We start from the raw sequence: 25,162 nt of genomic DNA on the forward strand, positions 1-25,162 counted from the left end.
TTCACAGATGACAAGGTCTTATTTAGAGAAGATCATAAGGAATGGACACCAAAATTATTAGAACTAATAAATGAGTTCAGCAAGATTGCAAGATACAAGACCAGTATACAAAATCATTCGTACTTCAATATACTCACAATGTACAATTTGACAATGAAATTACGGGAACAATCCTATTTAGAATAGCATCAAAAAGAATAAAAATGTCTCTACTGAGAAGAGGACCCAGAAAAAACAAAAAAGGATAAACAGGAATAAATTTAACAAAAGAGGTTACAACATAAAATACAATATAAAAACAAAAAGACAAATGACCCAATTACAAATCGGGCAAAAGTTTGAGTAGACATTTCTCCAAAGACATATGGGCCAATAAACACATATTATTAGTCATTAGACAACTAAAAATCAAAACTATGATGAGATAACACCTCATACCCACTAAGATGGCTATAATCAAAAGGACAGGTAATAACAAGTGTTGATGAGGATGGGGAAAAATTAGAACTCTCATATGTTGCTGGTGGAAATATAAAATGGTGCAGCCACAGTGGAAAACAGTCTGGCAGTTCCTCACAAAGTGAATCATACAGTTATCACATGACCCAGCTATTCCACACCTACTTATTTCCCCAAGAGAACTGAAAACATATGTCCACACAAAAACTTGTACATGAATGTCTATTACAGTATTTTGCTTTTTCTTTTTTTTGAGACAGAGTCTCTCTCTGTTGTCCAGGCTGGAGTGCAGTGGCGCAATATGGCTCACTGCAACCTCCGCCTCCCACCTTCAAGCGATTCTCCTGCCTCAGGCTCCCGAGTAGCTGGGACTACAGGCGCCTGCCAATTTTTGTATTTTTCGTAGACATAGGGTTTCACCATATTGACCAGACTGGTCTCAATCTCCTGACCTTGTGACCCGCCTCGGCCTCCCAAAGTGCTGGAATTACAGCTGTGAGCCACCGCACCTGGCCCAACATTTTTCATAATAGCCAAAAGGTAGAAGCAACCCAAATGATGACTGAATAAACAAAATGTGGCATACCCATACAATGGAATATTATTCAGTCATAAAAAGAAATAAAGTTTTAATACATGCTATAACATGAATAGACCTTGAAAACATTATGCTAAGCTAAACAAGCCAGGCATCAAGGCCACATATTGTATGATTCAACTTATATTAAATTCCAGAATAGGCAGATCCATGGAGACAGATAGTGAATTGATGGTTGCCAGAGACTGCAGGAGGAGGGAATGGGGAATGGCTCCTAATGGGGGGATAAAAATGGGATACAGTTTTATCCTTGCGGGTGGATAAAAATGTTCCGGAATTAGGCAGTGGTGATGGTTATACAATTTTGTGAATATACTGAAAACTGTTGGATTTTGTACACTCCAAAAGAATAAATTTTATGGTATGTGCATCACATCTCAATAAAGTTATTATTTAAAATGTAATAAATAATAATAAAATACAAGAAAAAAATAGATGAAGCAGGAATGCTTGCCAGCAACAGCCTCTGTTATAAGGAAGAAACATGGCCTCCTAGGTGATATCAAGGCCAAAGCCCTCAGGCTACTTTTTGCATCCTTAGAACTCAGGGATGTAACTTCATCGTACACTACAGTATTGCAAGGGGCTGGGGTATTCTTTGTTTTTCTTTTCTTTCTTTTTTTTTTTTTGAGACGGACTGTCCCTCTGTGTCCCTGACTGGAGTGCAGTGGCGCGATTTCTGCTCTCTGCAACCTCTGCCTCCCAGGTTGACGCCATTCTCCTGCCTCAGCCTCCTGAGTAGCTGGGACTACAGGCGCCCGCCACCAAGCCCGGCTAATATTTTTTGTATTTTTAGTAGAGACAGGGTTTCACCATGTTAGCCAGGATGGTATCGATCTCCTGACCTCATGATCCGCCCGCCTCGGCCTTCCAAAGCGCTGGGATTACAGGCTTGAGCCACCGCGCACGGCAGGGCTGGGATATTCTTTTCCAGAAATTCTCCTAAAACATCCAGCTTCAGTGCAGTTTTTGGGGGCAAATGAGGAGAACGAGCAATCCTGCTTGAGCACGTGTCCCTCGGCATGCCAGATGACAGTGATGAACACCTATGCAGATTTCTAATTTATGAACTACTTTGAAAATGATTTGGAGAGGAAGTAGCAAAGGTGACATGCCTGCTAAAAGGGAGGAAGTTAAAGAAAAAGATGGTCTCAGGGCCAGCTTCATGAGTGTGCCACCTGTGCAGTCACACAGGGCCTCATACTCTGAGGGGTCTTGCGCTTGGTTTAATGCCTTGCTGTTGCTGTCTCAAAGGTCTTAGTAATTTAATCTTCAAACTTGTATCTTGTAAGTGAAGTCTGATGGAACAATGGAGCATGAGCATAAGCAGACAAGATAGGAGCAGCATGTGTATCCACTAGTCCTTGTTGCCTTGTTCACATAGAACATTTTAATACCTCCAGAGCACAGAATTCCAGTGGAACCATGATGCCCCAAGAGTTTGCTGACACTAAAAGTGAATCAACTTGAGGGTGTTACTTCTACAACTGAATAAGTAAGGTCACTGACAACGCAAAAAGCCATGTTACCATTTGAACCAGAGTTTTTTTTTTTCTTTGAGACAGAGTCTTGATCTGTGACCCAGGCTGGAGTGCAGTGGTGCCATCTCGGCTCACTGCAACCTCTGCCTCCTGGGCTCAAGCGATTCTCCTGCCTCAGCCTCCAGGGCAGCTAGGATTACAGGTGCCTGCCACCACACCTGGCTAATTTTTGTATTTTTAGTAGAGACCGGGTTTCGTCAGGTTGGCCAGGCTGGTCTCAAACTCCTGATCTCAAGTGATCCTCCCGCCTCAGCCTCCCAAAGTCCTGGGATTATAGGCGTGAGCCACTGAACCTGGCCTGAACCAAAACTTGCCAAGAAGGTAATGGTGTTCTGGCCAGGCACTGTGGCTTACGCCTGTAATCCCAGCACTTTGGGAGGCTGAGGCGGGCAGATCACCTGAGGTCCGGGGGTTCGAGAGAGCCCAGCGAACATGGCAAAACCCAGTCTGTACTAAAAATGGAAAAATTAGCTGGGCATGGTAGTGCATGTCTGTAATCCCAGCTACTCGGGAGGCTCAGGCATGAGAATCGCTTGAACCCGGGAGGCGGAGGTTGCAGTGAGCCGAGATCGTGCCACTGCACTCCAACCTGGGCGACAGAGTGAGACTCCATCTCAAAAAAAAAAAAAAAAAGAAAAAAATAGAACGTAATGATGTTCTGAGAAACACAGACAACCAAGAGACCCCATTACATCTTATCTTACCCTTGTTGCTTTCCTTTATTAGCCAACCACTTTCTCTGAAAATGATGATATAAAAGGAAGCAGAAAATAGGCCAACTCATAGTTCCTTTTCCTTTCAGTTTTTCCTTATTCATCAGTAAGCCAAAGGCAAAAAGTGTTGGTAGCATGTGTGCATATCAAGATGTGAAATGAAAGTATTTGGCTTTGTTTTGTGTAGTGTTTTCCACTGTTCTGGTAAGAATGAAATACATATCCATATGTGACCTACAAAATACTAATTGCATAATTTTGGTGATTCTGCATATGGGTTAAATGCTCTTATATTTTGATTTAAAAGTAGCACTGGGTAACACAAAAATAAATGGCCCAATTCATGCTAATAATTTAAATTTTTAACTTTACTTAGAACCACATTAGCAAATAAAAAACGTAATGACTAGTTGAGAAAAAGAGACCATGGAAGAAAGGATAAAGCTTCACATTTTATTACCTCTAATGTACTTTGTTCCTGCTTTTTGAACAAGGAGTCCTGCATTTTTATTTTGCACTGGGCCCTGCAATTTATGTAATTGGAAATTGCCTTGATATCTGCATTTGTGGTTTTCAAAAAGTCTGCCACTTCACAAGCCCACACTTTATGTTGGAGTCATTGTGTGGGTGTAAATTGCGTGAGTAGGTGTGTGTTAGCAGGGGTGGAGTGAGGAGGGGAAAGCGCTGGAGAGCAGGCGACAGTGGCAAGGCCAAATTAAGAGCACACAGATGTGAGAAAAGGAAGTGGTCATTGGATTCTCTGAAGGGCTCACAGTGTTAAAGTCACAGGAACAATGCTGAGATATTATCACGTTAAATTTTCCAAGTCAAATGGTGAAGAGATGGAGGTGGGGGGAGGAGTTTCAGCTTCACCATGGCAGCAAAAAGGTTTCAGAAGCCTGCGTGAAGCAGTTCTCTCTCAGAACTAAATGTACAGAATGTAAAAGACAACCAGAATTGGTTGTAAATGTCATTTGTTGTGAGATGGAAAGTAATCTCAAGATTTTTCCCATATTTAACCCTTGGCATTTTTGTGAAAAAGAGTTGCTGCTTCCCAGTACCCATGCAGAGAATGTTTTCAAACACACCACCTCTCTTATTGCATAAAATAAGCTTTAGATTATTTTATCCCTATTTCTTAACATCTACTTGAAGAGCTCAAGCATTTAATATATATTATCCTGCAATAAGTAAAACATATTTTGAAGATACAAAATTGTGGCTCAGTAAAATTGAGTAGTTTGCTCAATGTCACACAAAAGGCTGAAAAAGAACCCAAATCTTTTGCTTCTTGATATAATGAATGGGATACTGGATCCTGTTCCCTTACTCTATAAAGACAGAACATGATTTTGTAATTCGGTGTTGGTTGTGTACTTTTGTGGGCAGGAAGGAAAGATGAGTCATTTTAGACTAAGAGCTACTTCTGATATTGTTAAGGTCAGCTGATTAGACATTTTAGTTTCACCTCCCACCATAATTATCTTTTGCCATGTAATATAACATAGTCATCGGTTCTAGGAATTATCACTCAGACATATTTGGGGAGCCATTATTACGCCTACAGCATACATCAATCAAAAATGGAGAAATATACAACTCAACAATAAATGTTTAGATTTCAATATTGGGCTCTCAATAATTGATAGAATGATTAGACAGGACATCAGCTAGGATATATAAGACTTCTGTGCCTTATATGTATTGCTATACATATATCAAACAACTTGACCTATCTAACATCTATATAATACTCCACTAAACAGCATAATACACATATACATATTCTTGCTTGTGCAAGACCAAGTGAGATTTATCCCAGGAATGCAAAGTTAGTTTAAAGCCAAAATTCAATTAACGTAATAGATGCAGAACAGGCATTTCACAAAATTCAATACCCTTTTATGATAAAAACACTCAACAAAGTTGTAATAGAAGGGAACTTCCTCAATCTGAGAAAGGGCATCTATGAAAAACCTATAGTTACCATTATCATCCTATTTCATGGTGAAAGATTGAATGCTTTTTCCCCAAAATCAGAAACAGGGAAAGGATGTCCATCTCACCAATTCTACTCCACATTGCACTGGAGGTCTGGCCAGGACCTCCTAAGGTGTCCCTGAAACACATATTAGAACTGATAAACAAGTTCAGCAAGGTTGCAAAAGACGATACCAATATATGAAAATCAATTGTATTTATACATATATATATATATATATAAAGAATGAACAATCCAAAAGTGAAATTAAGAAAATAATTCCATCCAAAAGATTACCTAAAAGAATAAAAATTTAGGAATACATTTAACAAAAGAATTGCAAGACATGTGCAATAAAAATTATAAAACATTGCTGAGGGAAATTAAAGAAAATTTAAATAAATGGAGAAGGTCCATGTTCATGAACTGGAAAACTTCTTATTCTTAAAATGGCAATTATTCCAAATTAATCAGTAGATTCAGTGTAGTCCTCATCAAAATTCCAGCAGGCTTTCTCTTTCTCTTTCTCTCAATTTCTCTCACAAAAATTCATAAGCTGATCCTAAAATTTTTATGAAAAACCAAAAGACGCAGAAGAGCTAAAATGATTTTTAATAGAAATTTGGTGGCCTTTCACTTTGCAATTTTAAAAACTATAAAGCTATAGCAATCAAGACAAATCAAAAAAATAAACAATAAGAAATGTTGGCAACAATGTGAATAAACAAGAACTCTCATTTCCAAAGTGGTGTAGCCACTTTGGAAAATGGTTTGGCAGTTTCTTTAAAAGTTAAATATACTTTTCCCATACTACCTATCAATTCCACTCCTTGGTGTCTATCCAAGCTAAGTGAAAACATTTGCCCACGCAAAAAACTCGTACACCAATATTCATAGCAGAAGCATCCACAAAAGCCAAAACACGGAAGCAAACCAAGTGTCCACTGATGAATGAATGGATAAACAAAATGTGGTATAGCCAAATAATAGAATATTTTTGGCAATAAAAAGAAATAAAGTAATGATACATGCCACAACATGAAAGAATCTCAGAAACATACCATGTGTAAGAATCCAGACACAAAAGACCACATATTGTATGATTCTTTTTATATGGAACGTCAAAAAAAAAAAAAAAAAAAAGCAAATCTATAGAGACAGAAAGTAGATTAGTGGTTGCCTGGGACTGGAAGTAAGAATGGGAAGTGACTAGAAATGGGCACAAGATTTCCTTTCAGGGCAATGAAAATATTCTAAAACTAGGTGATGGTAATAATTGCACAACTCAGTACATTTACTAAAAATCATTGAATTGTGTACTTAAAGTGGATACATTTTATGGCATATAAATGATATCTTAATAAACTTAGTTAATAATTCTAATAGAAATCAAATTCTCCATTTAGGCACAGAACACACTTCAGCTACTTTAGAGTATTGGCTAGTGGTTGCTGCCTATAAGGCAAGGCCCTCAGGGGCATCTTTGTATATAAAGGTAATAACTATAATAGCATTTCTTGAGTTCTTACTCTAAGTCATACACTATCTAAAGCACTTGAAATGCATTTGTTCTTTTAATGCTCGTAATAAATTTACCAGTTAAGTAACGTGTTCAAAGTCACACAGGTGGCCAAACCAAGATTCAAATGCATGTCTGCCTGACTCTAGCATTTGCTCTATATTCTCACATTCTTGAGTTCTTACATGAAACTAGAACAAAGAAAAAAAAAATCACCACCTTTAGAGAGATCTAGAAGACTTGATACCTGCTTAACAAACTGGCATAATAGCAATTATGATCACAGACTTCAAGACAAAGAAAATGAATTCATCTCTAATGCTGTGTAAAAAAAGATCACTGCACTTAGTGGCTTAAAACAACAATAAACATTTAATAGCTTCCACAGTTTCCAGGCGTCAAGAATCTGAGGACAGCATGGCTCAGTGGTTCTAGTTCTGATTTCTCATGAGGTTGTACTCAAGATACCAGCCAGGGCTGAAGTCAAATAAAGGCTCACCTAGGGCTGGAGCATCTGTTTCTGAGGTGGTTCACTCACACGCCTAGGAAGTTGGTGCTGACTGTTGGTGGGAGGCCTTAGTTCCTCTCTCCACATGGTCCTCTCTACAAGGCTGTGTATGTGTCCCCATGACAAGGTTACTAGTTTCCTCCAGAGCAAACTGTCCAAGAGCCCAGCGTGGCAGCTAGGCTGTCTTTTATGATCTAACCTCAGAGGTCACACATCATCACTCTGCAATGTCCTATTCGGTATAGGAAGGGTCTACACAAGGACTTGAATGTCAAGAGGCAAGGATCATTACAGTCCTCCTTGGAGGTTGGCTGACACAGCAAATGTTTAGCTCACTCTGCTAGGGCTGGGAGAGCTGGAACTGTCAAGCATTCCGTACCACATTTACCAGAGACATACACATGACAGTCCAAATAAGAAGTACTCTAAAGTCATGGACAGCCACCTGTCTCTTTGGGCTGCAGCCCTGCTCTGCTCACTGTACACAGCAATCTGAGTGGACTCAGATGGTGAATGGGGAGCCAAAAATGTGGCTTTTGGTGCCTCTACAGGCCCCTCATCCTGTCCATCTGATTTCCTATCCTGGACATATTTCTTTGCACATCCCACATTCCCTACTTCTCATCGAAATGGGCCTGTCCTATATTTGATCTTCTTAAATTTTTTGTTTCATCTAGAGCTTGGAAAGCTCTAAGTCTGCAATACTAATTCAAGGTAGTGGGTTAGAAACTCATTTGGTATAGCTGCATTCTAACTGCCTTCTAAAGCTTTAATCCGCCCAAATGTATGCATATGGGAGTTTGGTCATTTGCAGGCAGAGAGGAAGCATTTCTGATTCTGTAACTCATATCAAGTTGATTCAAACCATAGATTCATGTATTTATTCATTCAATCAGTCAGCCAACCAGCATTTATTGAGTGCCTACTATGTACCAGGCACTTTCCTAGGTACTATATAAAACTCATCTTGCGTACTGTGAATGAATGGCAGCAAAACATGTTATAGGTTCCACAGCTGCAGAGTGTAGAAAGATCAAACATGGCGCTCCTTCCTAAGGTTCCAAGGGAAGATACAGAGTCATCTTCAAGTACAGCACTCTATAATATGCACATATTACTACTGAAAAGGTACATTTGTTAACATCTCAGCCATACCTAGGAAAATCTTGTCAGCCAAAAAAACTCAAATTAGTTCCTTCGAGTGCAGCTTTTTAAAAGTACATTTAAAATACCACCCCCACGAAAACTTCAAAAGGTACATTTCTGAACCCTATGAATATGAAAATATAATTCCCATCTAAGAGTTGATATTCTGCTTAAAATAAGGTAGCTAACAAATGTTGCCTCCTGAATAATTAGATATTACAAGTGTTAAGAGCTGTCAGGACAGGGTACCATAGTTATAGAAACCAGATAATTAAAATTGTCTTACATTCCTCAGCAACTTGTCTTTTCCTCATTAACAAAGAGAAGTAGAGGAACGGATCACTTATACAATCAACAAAAGCTCCTTAATGCTCTCTCTGTACAGTAACTAACTGTGCTGGAATTTGGAACGCAGAGGTGGACAGAAAGACAGAACCCAACGTCATTGAGCTTAAAATGCAGTAGGAAGGCATGAATCAAATAAATATTTCAGAAATGTATTCACAAGGGCAATGAGTATAAGAAGGAAAAGATGGCCGGGCGCGGTGGCTCAAGCCTGTAATCCCAGCACTTTGGGAGGCCGAGACGGGCGGATCACAAGGTCAGGAGATCGAGACCATCCTGGCTAACACAGTGAAACCCCGTCTCTACTAAAAAAAATACAAAAATTAGCCGGGCGCGGTGGCGGGCGCCCTGTAGTCCCAGCTACTCAGGAGGCTGAGGCAGGAGAATGGAGTGAACCCGGGAGGTGGAGCTTGCAGTGAGCTGAGATCCGGCCACTGCACTCCATCCTGGGGGACAGAGCGAGGCTCCGTCTCAAAAAAAAAAAAAAAAAAAAAAAAAAAGAAGGAAAAGATGGTCCCAAAATAATTTATGCTACCATGCACTTCAAAAACACCATTTTATGACCAAGACTGTGCTCCTATTTTAGCATGCAGGGAAGCGGTATAACATATTCATCTTGGAAAGTAAGTTCTCAAGTCTCACTATTTGAGTTCCAATTCCAGCTCCACCCCTTAGAAGCTGCAAGACCTTGGGTAGTATAAATGCTCTCTCTAAGCTCCAGGTTCCTCATCTGAAAATAAAGCCTACTTTGAGGTGCCCTTGTGATAATTGAGATGATATCTGACAAATCATACTGCCCGACATATTATCATGAGTATCTATAATTTTATTAACCATGGCTTATTTAAGGTAATATTAAAATTACTTTTCATTCCTTGAAGAAACATTAGCATTATAAAAGAAGGTTTGGGTTTATATTTTCTCCACGAATTCATTCAACCATTTATTTATATCTTTGACATTTTTCTTGCCAAAGCTAAGGAGAATATAGAATACCATTTTATTTTTGTTGTTGTTTTGTTTTTCAAATGTATTTATTTTTAAATTGACATATAAAATTGTATGTATTTATCATGTGGAACATAATGTTTCGAAGTATATATACATTGTAGAATGGTTGAATCTAGCTAATTAATAAATGCATTACCTCACATAGTTGTCACTTTGTGGTAAGAACACTTAACATCTACTCTCTTAGCATTTTTCAAAAATATATCATTATTGACAATAGTCACCATACTATACAACAGACCTCTTGAACTTATTCCTCCTACCTAATTGTAATTACGTATACTTTCACCAATATCTCCCTAACTCCCCTCCCCGCAACCACCCTAGCCTCTGGTAGTTGCCAGTCTTCTTTTTAATTCTATAAGGTCAACATTTTTAGATTCCACATATGAGTGAGAATATGTGGTATTTGTCTCGCTATGCCTGGCTTATTTCACTTAACATAATGTCTTCCAGGATCATCCATTTTGCTGCAAACAACAGAATTTCCTTCTTTTTTGTAACTGAACAGTATTCCACTGTGTATATGTACCACATTTTCTTTATTCATTCATCCATCGATGGACTCTTAGGTTGATTAAACATCATGGCTATTGTAAATATTACTGCGATCAACATGGGGGCACAGATATCTCTGCAACATACTGATTTTATTTCCTTTGGATATACACCCAGTAGTGGGATTGCTGGATCCTAAGGTAGTTGTATTTTTAATTGCTTGAGAAACCCCCATAATGTTTTCCATAATGGTTGTACTAATTTATATTAGCATGCAATTATAAATTATATTAGCATGCAAGGGTTTCTTTTTCTCCACATCCTTTCTAAAAGTTGTCTTTTATCTTTTTGACAATAGCCACTCTAATAGGTGTGAGCTTATCTCATTGTGGTTTTGATTTTCATTTCCCTGATGATTAGTGATGTTGAGCATTTTTTCATATACCTGTTGGTCATTTGTGTGTCTTCTTTTGAAAAATGCCTATTTAGGTGATATGGTTTGGCTGTGTCCCCACCCAAATCTCATCTTGTAGTTCCCATAATCCCCACATGTTGTGGGAGGGACCTTGTGGGAGGTAACTGAATCATGGGAGCGATTACCCCCATGCTGTTCTCATGATAGTGAGTTCTCACAAGATCTGATGATTTTATAAGGGGCTTTTTCCCCTTTGCTCAGCACATCTCCTTCCTGCTGCCCTATGAAGAAGGTGCCTTTCTTCCCCTTTGCCTTCTGCCATGATGGTAAGTTTCCTGAGGCCTTTCCAGCCATGCATAACTTAAGTCAATTAAACCTCTTTTCTTTATAAATTACCCAGGTCTTGGGTATTACTTCATGGCAGTGTGGGAATGGACTAATACATTAGGTCTTTTGCTCATTTTAAAAATCAGATTGCTTGTGTTTTCACTATTGATTTGTTAGAGTTCACTGCGACTTTGGTTATTAACCCCTTATAAGATGTATGGTTTGCAAATATTTTCCCTGTTCTTTAGGTTGTATCTTCTGTAAACCAAAAAGTATCTGAAACAGGTCTCAATCAATTTAGAGGTTTATTTTACCAAGATTAAGGGTCATGGCCCATGGTACAGCTTCAGGGGCTCCTGAGAACATGTGCCCAAGATGGTAGGGCTATAGGGTGATTTTATACATTTTGGGGAGACAGAAGTCATAGGCAAAGACATAAATCAATATAGGTAAGGTATACATTGGTTTGGCCCACAAAGGTGGGACATCTCAAAGCAGGGGGTCTTCTAGGTCATAGGCACATTCAAAGGTTTTCCTGATTAGCAAATTGGTTGAAAGAGTTAATCTCTGCCTGAAGAGTTAAAGTCAACTTGACTTAAGGTAAGGAGGTGGTTGTGGAATCCAAGATTCTTGTGATATAGATGAAGGCTCCAGGTAGCAAGTTACAGAGAGAATAGGTGGTGAATGTTTCTTATTGGACCTTAAAAAGGTGTCAGACTCTTAGTTAATTCTCTCCTGGAACAGGAAAAGACCTGGAAAGGGAAGGGCATTCTCTACAGAATGTAGATTTCCCCCACCCATAAGAGATGGTTTTGCAAGGCCATTTCAAAATATGTCAAAGAAACATATTTTAGGATAGAATACTTTGATTTGCTTTAGGGCCTGTTATCTGTCATGTGATGTTATACCAGAGTAAGGTTGGAATTGGTATCTTTTTTTTTTAAAGTGTGCACTTTTATTCAACTGGTCTCAAGTCAGTGTACAGGTAAGCCCTGGCTGCTTCCACACCTCCACCGGCTCCCAGTGAGACCAAAAATTTTCATATATCTCAAGTTGAGGGGCAAAAAAGAGGGGTCTCAATGGCTGATCATTCAAAATAAAACAAAATTTAAAAAGTATTAAGGTGAATATTAAAAATTTTTTGCATTACATGATTTATATGAAAGCAATGCTATCACCTCCCCTGTGTGGAGAGGACTGGGGCATTCTTTTTAGAGAGAAGTGGGGTGGCTTTTGGGAGGGCAAGGGACTTCCTGTAACAATGCATCTCGTGATATTTGGAATGACTATTTAAAAAAGGAACAATGCACAATCAAAGTCCTCGGCCACATTGTAGGACTTTGAGGGATGCTCGCTCCAACTGACTGCTGTCACCTCCACCTTTCCGGTTTTCAAATCTTGAGTCAAGCTAAAAAACAACAACAAATAATAATAATCATAATAACAGTAAGACCATGCCAATCTTATCTTGTTTTCTGGCAAGTTGGGTTTTTGTCAAGAATGGATGTAATACAACTAAGTCACAGTCCACCTAGAAGCATCTGCTGTGGGTGATGAAGGAGCTGGCTTCTTGGTATTTTTGCTTGCTGATCCACATCTGCTAGAAGGTGGATAGGGAGGTCAGGATGGAGCCATCAAAACACACAGAGTATTTATGCACAGGAGGAGCAATGATCTTGATCTTTATCGTGCTGGAAGTCAGGACGGTGATCTCCTTCTGCATCCTGTCAGCAATGGCAGGGTACATGGTAGTGCCGCCAGACAGCACTGTATTGGTGTACAGGTCTTTGCAGATGTCCACATCACACTTCATGATGGAGGTGAAGGTAGTTTTGTGGATGCCACAGGATTCCATGCCCAGGAAGGAAGGCTGGAAGAGGTATTGGGGCAGTGGAACCACTGGTCGCTGATGGTGATGACCTGGCCGTTGAGCAGCTCCTGGCTCTTCTCCAGGGAGGAGCTGGAGGCTGCAGTGGCTATCTCCTGCTCGAAGTCCAGGGTGATATAGCACAGCTTCTCCTTGATGTGAAGCATAATTTCCCACTCAGCAGTAGTGGTGAAGCTGTAGCCACCCTCCTTGAGGATCTTCATGAGGTAGTCAGGTCCTGGCCAGCCAGGTCCAGAGGCAGGATGGTGTGGGGGATGGTGTACCCCTCATAGATGGGCATAGTGTGGGTGACCCCATCACTAGAGTCCATCACAATGCCAGTGGCACTGCCAGAGGTGTACCAGCCTGGATGGTCAAGTACATGGCTGGGGCATTGAAAGTCTCAAACATGATCTGGGTCATCTTCTCATGGTTGACCTCGGGGTTCGGGGAGCCTCGGTCAGCAGTATGAGGTGCTCCTCGGGAGCCTCACATAGCTTGTTGTAAAAGTTGTGGTGCCAGATCTCCATGTCGTCCCATTTGGTGACAATGCCGTGCTCTATGGGGTATTTCAGGGTGGGGTCAGAATGCCTCTCTTGCTCTGGGCCTCATTGCTCATGTAGGATTCCTTCTGACCTAGGCCCAGCATCATGCTGTGGTGCCGTGGGCACCACATGATGGAAGGGAGGACAGCTGGGGAGCATCATCACCCATGAAGACAGCCTTACACATGCTGGAGCCTTTGTCGAAGATGAGAGCAGTGATATCATCATTCATGGTGATCTGGCAGTGGGTGTAGACTGGCGGTGGAGTGGGGAGGGTGAGGTTCTGTGCCTGCTGGGCAGATGCAGTCTCCACTGCATCTATTTGTCTATTTTTGCTTCTGTTACCTGTGCTTTGAGGTCGTGTTAAAAATAAATAAATAAACAAAATAATTGCCCAGACAAATGTCTTAAAGCTTCTCTCCTGTTTTTGCTTCTAGAAGTTTCATAGTTTGGGGTCTAACATTTAAGTCTTTAACCTTTTTTGTGAGTGGATTTTATACGGTGAGAGATAAAGGTCTAATTTCATTCTTCTGTGTGTGTCTACCCAGTTTTCCCAACACCATTTGTTGAAGAGACTGTCCTTTCCCTATTGTATATTCTTGGCACCTTCATCAAAAATCAGTTTACTGTAAACGTGTGGATATATTTCTGGGTTCTCTTTTCCGTTCCATGGGTCTGTGTGTCTGTCTTTATGCCAGTACCATGCTGTCTTGATTACTATAGCTTTGTAGTACATTTTGAAGTCAGATAGCGTGATGCCTCCAGCTTTGCATTGTTTTTCTGTGTTTTGTTTTGGTTTTTTCCTCCAAATTTCTTTGGCTATTCAAGGTCTTGCATGGTTCCATACAAGCTTTAGTATTGTTTTCTATTTCTGTGAAGAATGTCATTGGTATTTTGATGGGAACTGCATTGAATCTATAGATTGCTTTGGGTAGTATGGGCATTTTAACAATTTTAATTCTTACAATCTATGAACACAGGATACCTTTCCATCCTTTTTATGTCTTCTTCAATTTTTTTTTCAGCAATGTTTCCCAGTTTTCAGTGTAGAGATTTTTCATCTCCTTGGTTAAATTTGTTCCTAAGTATTTTAATTTTTGTAAATATTATAAATAGAATTTTTAATCTATATTTCTGATAGTTTGCTATAAGTGTATAAAAATGCTACTGAATTTTGCATGTTGATTTTCTATCCTACAACTTTATTGAATGTGTTTATTGGTTCTAACATTTTTTGATGGAATCTTCAGGGTTTTCAGTATGTAAGATTGTGTCATGTGCAAACAGGGACAATTTAACTTCCTTCTTTCCAATTTGGATGCCTTTTATTTGTTTCTCTTGCCTAATTGCTCTGGCTAGTACTTCCAGTACTATGTTGACTATAAGTGGTGAGAGTAGGCTTCTTTGTGTTGTTCCAAATCTTAAAGGAAAAGCTTTCAACTTTTCCCACTTTTAGTGTATTAGCTGTGGATTTATCATATATAGCCTATATTGTGTTGAGGTACATTCCCTCTATACTCAATTTGTTGAAGGTTTTTATCATAAAGAGATGTTGAATTTTGTCAAATGCTTTTTCTGCATCTATTGACATGATCATATGGTTTTTGTCCTTCATTGTATTAATGTGATGTATCACCTTTACTGATTTACATATGTTGAACCATTCTTGCATCCCTGGGATAAATCTCATTTGATCATGGTGGACAATCTTTTTAATGTGCTGTTCAATTTAATATTTTATTAAAAATTTTCAAATATCTATTCATCAGGGATATTGGCCTGTAGTTTTCTTTTTTGGCTGTGTCCTCATCTGGTTTTAGTAATGTGGTAATGCTGGCCTTGTAAAATTAGTTTGGAGGTATCAGTTTGTTCTCACATTGCTATAAAGAAATACCTGAGACTGGGTAATTTATAAAGAGAAGAGAATTGGCTCACAGTTCCACAGGCTGTACAGGAAGTACGATGCTGGCATCTGCTCAGCTTCTGGGAGGCCTCAAGAAACTTACCATTATGGTAGAAGGCAGAGGGGAGCACACATATCACATGGCTGGAGTAGGAGCAAGAGAGAGAGGGGAAAGGTGCTACACACCTTTGAACAGCCAGAGCTCGCAAGAACTCACTCACTTCTCTTCCGGGGACGTTGTCTGCAGGCACTCAGAATGGTCCAACGTTTGACATACCAACGTAGGCTTTCCTACAATACAGCCTCTAACAAAACTGGGCTGTCCCGAACCCCTGGTAATAGAATTGTTTACCTTTATACCAAGAAGGTTGGGAAAGCACCAAAATCTGCATGTGGTGTGTGCCCAGGCAGACTTCGAGGGGTTCGTGCTGTAAGACCTAAAGTTCTTATGAGATTGTCCAAAACAAAGAAACATGTCAGCAGGGCCTATGGTGGTTCCATGTGTGCTAAATGTGTTCGTGACAGGATCAAGCGTGCTTTCCTTATCGAGGAGCAGAAAATCGTTGTGAAAGTGTTGAAGGCACAAGCACAGAGTCAAAAAGCTAAATAAAAAAATGAAACTTTTTTGAGTAATAAAAATAAAAAAAATAAAAAAAATAAAGAACTCACTCACTATCACAAGAACAGCACCAAGTGGATGCAACAAACCATTCATGAGAAATCCGCCTCTGTGATGCAGTCGCCTCCCACCAAACACCAACTTCAACATTAGGGATTATAATTTGACACGAGATTTGGACAGAGACACAGATCCAAACCATATCACTCCTCTTCAATTTTTTGGAAGAGTTTGAGACTTCATGTTACTGTTTCTTTAAATGTTTGATAGGATTCAGTTGTGAAGTCATCATGTCCTGGGCTTCTCTTTAATCGGAGACTATTTGTTACTGATTCAATCTCCTTATTCATTATTAGTCTATTTAGATTTTGTATTTCTTCATAATTCAATCTTGATAGGTTATATGTGTCCGGGAATTTACCTGTTTTCTAGGTTATCCAATTTGTTGGCATACAATTCTTCATAATAATTTCTTATGATCTTTTGTTTCTATGGTATCAGTTGTAATGTCTCCCTTTGTGCCTCTAATCTTATTTGAGTCTTCTCTCTTTTTTTCTTAGTCTAGCTAAAGGATTGTCAATGCTGTTTATCTTTTTTTTTCTTTTTCTTTTTTTTTTTTTTTTGAGACAAAGTCTCACTCTTGTAGCCCAGGCTGGAGTGCAATGGCACAATCTCAGCTCACTGCAACCTCCGCCTCTGGGGTTCAAGCAATTCTCCTCCTGCCTCAGCCTCCTGAGTAGCTGGAATTACAGGTGCCTGCCACCATGCCTGGCTAATTTTTGTATTTTTAGTAGACAAGGGGTTTCACCATGTTGGCAGGCTGGTCTTGAACTCCTGACCTCAAGCGATCTGCCTGCCTTGGCCTCCCAAGGTGCTGGGATTACAGGTGTGAGCCACCGTGCCCGGCCTTGTTTATCTTTTAAAAACAGCAACTCTTCGTTCCACTTATCTTTTCTATTGTTTTTCTAGTTTCTATTTCATTTATTCCTGCTCTGATCTTTATTATTTCCTTCCTTCTACTAATTTTGGACTTAGTTTCTTCTTGTTTTTCCAGTTCCTTGAGGTGCAAGTTTAGGTTATTTGAGATCTTTCTTCTTTCTTAATATAGGTGTTTACTGTTACGAACGTCTTTCTTAGAACTGCTTTTGCTGTATCCAATAGGTATTGGTATGTTGTGTTTTCATTTTCATTTATCTCAAGAAAAGTTTTAATTTCCCTTGTAATTTCTTCATTGACCCATTCGTTGTTCAAAGCACCTCTTCACAGGTGCTGCATTTTGTCACCTGGACCTTAAGAAGCAGTTTGTCCCCCCAAGTAATATATATACCCTTGTGAGAAAACCTTCTTTAGTTTCTAATTAGAATTCCCCCTGCTCATGGGCCTTGGACTTTGTCCCTGGCAACAAACTGGAGAGCATGCCATGTTTTCCTCCCGCATCACATGCTGCTCATGTCCTACCCATAGCTTGTCAGCCCTTGCCAACTGCCAACATCTGCATCTCTTTGCCTGAGGTTTCTTCAGTAGCCTGCCTTCCCTGCTTAAGGACAAGTTTCTTGGATACCAATGACCCACAAGCGTAGATGTAGATGACTCTGCTGCTTGTGTTCTACATTGGCTTCTAGAGTTCCCCAATATAATGGAGCTCTAATTAACCATGGTGGTAACTAGCTTGATAAAGCACCATTTATTGGCTCTTTTCTTACCTGTCTCACTCCTCTACTCTGTTGTTGGTATTTCTCAGGATTATCTCCCAAATAAACTATCTGCACTAAAATCTTTGTCTTAGGATCTACTCCTTGGAAAACCTACACTAAGTTGCCGCCTCATCTCACAGTCTTTCTCTCCAGGAACAAAGAGCACAGGCCCACATTCCCCATGTAAAATCAACACATGCCAACAGATGCCTGAGGAACTACCAGTTCCTCAGTCATAACCAGGCTTTAAATGCAATTCAGCCCCTCTACTACAAATATAAGTATCCTCCCATATACAGAGGTCCTCTTCCTCTATCCAGAATTTTGCCTGGGTTGGATGTCTCGGGATCTATAGTCCCGAGAAGAACTATAGGAACTTCTCAGGTTCCTATAGTTCCCCAATCGTCATAATGGCAATATTGTATTATATTAACATGTTTTATTAACCATTGATGCCATCATACTCTAAGATCTGTGAGGGCAAAGACCATGTCTGTCTTGTTTACCATTCATACCTATTATATATGATAGTGTATGGTGCAGAGTCAATCCTCAATAAACATATGTTAATTTCAACTAAATTTCCAGGGAATTATAAAAGCCTGACACCTCAGATAGCCTAAAACCAGGGGAAAGGAATAAACTCATTAATAATATAATTTGTGGAATGTCAGCAATATGCCTGGCCCTATCTTAAGTAATTTACAAGCATTATTGTATTGGTTACTCATATTAACCCTATGAGATAAGTTCCACTATTCTCATTTTAGAGTTGAGGAATCAGAAATAAAGTTCACCCCTGCCAGATATACACTTCTAAGTAGCAAAACTGGAATTAAACTCAGATCTTTCTGATTCCAAGAGTGAGATTATCAAGCACTAGACTGTCTCTGTTGAGAATCTCACAAGACTATTCTGCTTCAAGCGTCATCATAGGCAAAGCATTATTTATTGATAATAGTGATAGTGTAATGACCTTTAAAATGAGTATAGTGGGTTGAATGGTGGTCCTCAAATGATATGTCCATGTCCTAATTTTCACAATCTGTGAATGTTATCTTATTTGAAAAAGGGATTTTTGCAGATATAATTAAATTAAGAATCTTGAGATGTGAAGCTCATCCTTGATTATCTGAGTAGGCTCTACATCCAATGACAAGTAGCCTTATAAGCAACACAAAGAGGAAGAAGACAGAAAAGAAGGCATTGTGACCACAGAACCAGAGATTGGAATGATGCAGCCACAAACCAAGGAATGCTTGGAGCCACCAGAAGCTGGAAGAGGCAAGGAACAGATTCTCCACTAGAGACTTCTGAGAGAGTGTGGACCTGAAAACAGCTTGATGTCAGACTTCTGGCCTCCAGAACTGTGAGACAATAAATTTCTGTTGTTTTAAGCCACCAAGTATGTAGTAATTTATCGACTTAAGTTCAATACCTTATGCCTGGGTTATGTGGTGTTCTACTGACTCTGGCCAGATCAGACATTTTTCTGGCCAGCCCACAGCACAATTGTGTGGCAAGCTGGAGTGTTAGGCTGTCAATGGAAATCTCTGAATGTCTACAATACGTCTCTCTCTAGTGCAGGAGATCACAGGGTCATGAAACTTAAGAGATGATAGGGATCTTGAAGAGCATGTGGTTTGACCTCTCCCCTAGGCAGGAATTCTGTTTTCCAGAGTTACCAGCAGGTGGCCAATCAGCCTCTTTTTGAACATTTCCCCAATGAGTAGTGTACCCCTCTCATACCATATCCCACTTCATTTATGGACAACTTTCACTAGAGAGTTCTCAACATCGTTGAGCCCTAATTTTCCCATTACATTTTCCATCCAGTTACCAAAATTCTATCTTGAAGACCCATAAAAGTAAGTCCTAATTCTTCTTTCATATTAACAATTCCTCAAGTTATTGAAAATACCCGTTATGTTCCTCAACTATCTAGCAACTAGCCTCGTTCAACTTACCATTACTCAGGTGAAGTCATTTTTAAACCTCTCACCATATCATATTCTTCTCATTTATTCATACAATTTAAAATATGGCACTGAGGGCTGGGCATGGTGACTCATGCCTGTAATCCCAGCACTTTGGGAAGTCAAGTTAGGAGGATCACTTGAGTCCAGGAATTTCAGACCAGCCTGGGAAATATAGTGAGACCTTGCCTCTACAAAAAATTTTAAAAAATTAGCCAGGCATAGTGGCATGCATCTGTAGTCCCTGCTATTCAGGAGGCTAAGGTGGGAGGATCGCTTGAACCCAGGAGGTTGAGGCTGCAGTGAGCTATGATCACATTACTGCACTCCAGCCTGGGCAACAGAGAAAGACCCTGTCTCAAAAACATATATATATATATAAAATATATATATATATCACTGAGAACAGAACACAATCTACACATAACTCAGGCAGGGGAGAGTGGGACTATTACCTTCCTTATTTTAGGTTTAATTCGTGCATCCTAAGACTGCATTCACGTTACAGAAAATGGGTGTCATATGACTGACTCATTCCCACCTTCCTGGTAGCTGAAATCTAAGACTTTTACAGAATTTCTGTTAAACCCGATTGATTTTGGAATCTATAGGAAGTGTTTTTTTATTCACTTCTGGAATTGCCTCTTGTTTGTTTCAGCTAATTTTTCCAGGCTGTCACAATACTTTTAATGCTAATTTATCATCTGGTTTATTAGGTTGCTTTAGCTGACTCTCATTCCCATGCTCCTCCTACCTGGAACCTAACACTCTGTCTCCAGGCCCTGATTTAAACCCTTCCTTGCTGGACTCTTAGAACATGCTCACACACTCCTATTATAGGCCATTTCTCCTTACCCTTGACTCTTCTCAAATCAGAACAACCAATTTCTGGGCCAGGGCTCCAATCTCTAAAATATCTTCCTGCTTGCTCTGACCTTCTTTCATTCTATTATGTCAGAAACTCGCAAGTACTCAAGCCTATTGAAACATAATAGGATGCATGTAAGTGCAAGGGGCAGCTAGCACCTTATGAGACCCAGAAAGACAGCCAACATTTCATAAATGGCATCAAAGAAGTATGCTAGGTGTGACCCTGGGAAATTACAGCATCTTTAAGAAGGTTCACAGCAAGGCTTTGGCAACCTTTTTTCTCTGAGCTGCAGGTATAAACTTGAAGAACCCAAAAGTAGCTCTCCTAGGCCTAGTGGACTAGTTCCAAAGTGCTAGGGGCATCATCATCTGAATTATCAAAACTGACTCAGTAAGAAGGGTCCAGAGTTCAGTAAGGTTGATGGGCATAACAAATAGTATCTTGTCAACACTTTGCAGTTGCTCTTTTTTAAACTAAAAGGCATGGTGGTAAGAGAGGTGAATGGGAGTGGCAGGGAGGTATCACACGCTTGGGAGAAAAGAAATCCTGTTTCATGCCACCATTTCTGATTATTTTTCTCCATTTCGTGTCTGAAAAAAAAAAAAGTGTGAGAGGAATACTTCATGGTGGTGAAGAGATAATGCAAGAAAAACAGAGGAAAAAAACTACTCTTTCCAAGCTGCTTTATTGTTATTTTCCAGATTTTTATGTTACTTATGCTATTGAGATGCTGTCCATTTTAAAAGTATTTATGACAGATGATGGAATCAGAGAGCTAAAAATAATAAAATTTAAGCAAGTCCCATCAACTCACACAGTGATACTTTATACCTACATAGCACTTTACTGTTCTCAAAGCACCTTTTCATGCATTAAAACGTCACAACAACCTCACGGGATTACCATTATTATCACTGCTTCAAGATGATATTTAGTAAAGTGAAGAGACTCGCCCAAGTTCATAAAAGTAGTGTGCAGAGACAAAACTTGGACTTGAACAAATATATTCCAAGCAGTATTCTTTACACCATGACACAGTTATCTTGAAAGAAAAAGAATGAATCGTTACTAGCATAGCTCCCCTAAAAAACTGCAATTATCTTTACATTTCATAGCAAAGGCTTGGAGATTCTCTTCTGTTATACATATAAGAAAATAACACAATTATTCTCCAAGTCTTCCATCCCAATCAGTCTATCTCAGTCCACAAAGATGTCTTTAACTACTTTAATTTAATAATTCAACGTAACAAATGTTTAGTGAATGCCGGCAATGATTAGGTGCTATGCTAGCACAGCAGAAATTCAGTTATCTTGGCTCTTAGAAATCTTACCAACTAATAGAGAACACAGTTGTCTTAGATATCTATTGCAGCAAAACAGACCATCCCAAAATTTCATAGTTTGAAAACAACCACTTATTGTTGCTCATGATTCCATGGGTTGGCTAGAATGGCATTCAATGGTCCCAACACCAACATCAGGTTCAATGAGAAGGACTCACAGAACTCAGACAGGCTGTTATACTCATGGTTAAAATTTATTACAGTGAAAGAATACAGATTAAAATCAGCAAAGGGAAGAGGCCCATAAAGCAAAGTGCAGGAAAGACCAGGCATGAACTTCTCCCAGTGGAGTTCACAATAAGGACAGCACTTAGTTCTCCCAGAAATGATGTGTAGCAACATGCACGGAATTTTGCCAACCAGAGAAGCTAACTTGAGCTTTTCTGTCCATAGTTGTTATTGGGGCTTGGTAATGTAGGCATGGCTCCTACACAGCTGATCCTATTTTATACCTCCTCCGAAATCAAGCTGATATACTACATAGTCCAAGGCCCCTACCACAAATGACATTATTTGCAAAAACTATCGGGTGTAGCCTGTAACACCCAGGTTAAAAAATAAATAAAAACACTCTTTTCAAGCAGAACCAAACTTTCTTTTGGCAAGGTTAATTCTTTGCTGCATATCCACATAGTGTGTGCTGGGGCTACAGACATTTGGAGACTTGATTAGACTGAAACATCCAAAATGGCTCACTCAGATGGTGACAGTTAGTGTTGGCTATTGGCTGGGAGCTCAGCTGGGACTGTCAACTAGAACATCTTATACATGGCCTCTTCACATAACTTGCCTATCTCATAACATGGCAAGTGGATTATAAGAAGAAGCCTTCCAGGGCCGGGCGCGGTGGCTCAAGCCTGTAATCCCAGCACTTTGGGAGGCCGAGACGAGCAGATCACGAGGTCAGGAGATCGAGACCATCCTGACTAACATGGTGAAACCCCGTCTCTACTAAAAAATACAAAAAACTAGCCAGGCGAGGTGGTGGGCGCCTGTAGTCCCAGCTACTCGGGAGGCTGAGGCAGGAGAATGGCGTGAACCCGGGAGGTGGAGCTTGCAGTGAGCTGAGATCCGGCCACTGCACTCCAGCCTGGGCGACAGAGCAAGACTCCGTCTGGAAAAAAAAAAAAAAAAAAAGAAGAAGCCTTCCAAGCATACAAAACGAGAAGTTGCAGATCTCCTAGGGCCCATCCTTAGAATTTCCAGTGTCACTTATTCTGTATTCTACTGATCAAAGCAAGTCACAGACTAGGCCAGATCAAGAGGAGGGGAAATAGTCTCCATCTCCATCTCTTGGTAGAAGTGAAACATAATTTACAGCCGTATTTAATGCATGAAACAGCAGATGCATTTCTTTCTCAAGGGACAAAGTTCTCCAAACTACAGTGACACTGCCCTTGTTGGAACAACACAGCTGGAGAGAAGTCTGAATCCTACTCTGGGATCTCAGAACTGCAAGTGTGTTGGAGCCGAGGACAGACCACACTGGTAGGCCATATAAGAGTGTATAAGAGGCATACACTCTGGGCCGGGCGTGGTGGCTCACACCTGTAATCCCAGCACTTTGGGAGGTCAAGGTGGGCGGATCACAAGGTCAAGAGATTGAGACCATCCTGGCCAACATGGTGAAACCCCGTCTCTACTAAAAATACAAAAATTAGCAGGGCATGGTGGTGCACGACTGTAGTCCCAGCTACTTGGGAGGCTGAGGCAGGAGAATCCCTTGAACCCGGGAGGCGGAGGTTGCAGTGAGCCGAGATTACGCCACTGCATCCCAGCCTGGCGACAGAGCAAGACTCCATCTAAAAAAAAAAAAAAAGAGGCATACACTCTATGTGACAAGCTGGAGGAGAGATCGTGAGTGCTTTGTAGTCTGCAGCTGCTGATTGCAGTCAATGGAAGACAAATACATATATACATATATAGGTATGCATACATACTAAACAACCACATAAAAGCTGTTACTTTACCAATGTCCCTGATGACCCCAAGAAAGCTACTGTCTCTATGCCCCTTTCTGGGATATAAACCAGTTGCTAGAAACTTTAAACACTTAAGGGTCTTCGTTTTGCAAATCTGTACCACTGAACTGGCTTCACTAGTCCTAAATATAGCTTTGGTCACATGAGGAAGGCCTTGAAAACCAACTGCACGTGTGACAGCTCCACGAGACAGGCATTTTCTGGATTCCTTTCAACCCTAAAAGAATTTGATAAAACAACAAAATGATTCACCAAAATGACCAAGCAACCACAGGTTCAAGACATCATTTCCAGTTCTAGTTTAAGAGAAGACTTTTTTATGGCTTTAGTTAGTGATGCCCTACCTCATTAAAAAAGAGATCAAATTTTCAAAACAAATGAAGAGGATTTCTTAAACATCCTAACAACAGCGTGTTAAACATTGATATAACTGAAAGAAGAAACAGATAAATCCACGATTATAGCTGAACTCTTCAACAATCCTCTCTCAGTAACTGATAAAACAAGCAGACAATCAGTAAGTACATACATTATTTGAACAGCACTATCAAATAACTTAACCAAATAGACGTTTACAAAACACTCCATCCAGCAAGAGCAGAATACACATTTTTCTTAAGTGCACAGGGAATATTCACTAAAATAGGCCACATTCTGGGACATATAACAAATCTTAATAAATTAAAAAGAATAGAAATCATATAAATAACATTTTTAGACCAACCGTAACAAAATTAAGCTAGAAATCAATAACAGAAAGCTATCTGGAAAATCACCAAATATTAATAAATTAAATAATACCCTTCTAAGTAATCCATGGTTCAAAAGAAGAAGTCTAAAGGGAGATATTAAAATACTTTAAACTGAAATAAAAATAAAAGTACAACATATAAAGATTTGTGGTGTTACAACATGGATGAACCTTAAAAATATTGTACTAAGTCAAATATGCCAGCATGAAAGGACAAATATTACATAATTCCACTTGTGTGAAGTACCTGGTATAGGCAAATTTATAGAGACAGAAATTAGAACAGAGGTCAGCACATCCAGGGGTAGGAAGAAATGAGAAGTTTAATGGGGATAAGTTTCTGTCAGAGATGATGAAAAAGTTCTGGAAATGGATAGCGGTAATGGCTGTACAACATTGTGAATGTACTTAATGCCACTAAATTGCACACTTAAAAGTGGATAAAATGATAAATTTTATGTTACGTACATTGTACCACAATTTTAAATGTATTAAAAAAATTAGTGGGACCCTGATAAAATAGTGTTTAGAGGGAAATTTATAGCATA

General features: G+C 39.7%; 2 protein-coding genes and 1 pseudogene across 2 annotated transcripts in view; 1 reads left to right on the top strand and 2 right to left on the bottom strand.

Annotated features, from left to right (window-relative positions):
• SLC9A7 (solute carrier family 9 member A7) overlaps window positions 1-25,162 on the bottom strand; it is a 1,149,612-nt gene that overhangs the window by 678,843 nt on the left and 445,607 nt on the right. The gene's annotated exons all lie outside the window — the stretch shown is intronic.
• On the bottom strand, window positions 12,593-13,708 carry LOC126945652 (actin, cytoplasmic 1-like; annotated as a pseudogene).
• LOC126945675 (60S ribosomal protein L34-like) lies at window positions 15,575-16,044 on the top strand. Its single transcript, XM_050775813.1, has one exon. The coding sequence runs from the start codon at window positions 15,633-15,635 to the stop codon at window positions 15,984-15,986; it is 354 nt and encodes a 117-aa protein (XP_050631770.1). The 5' UTR covers window positions 15,575-15,632; the 3' UTR covers window positions 15,987-16,044.

Source organism: Macaca thibetana, chromosome X (genome assembly GCF_024542745.1).
Source record: "Macaca thibetana thibetana isolate TM-01 chromosome X, ASM2454274v1, whole genome shotgun sequence".
In the NCBI taxonomy this organism is placed as follows: domain Eukaryota; kingdom Metazoa; phylum Chordata; class Mammalia; order Primates; family Cercopithecidae; genus Macaca; species Macaca thibetana.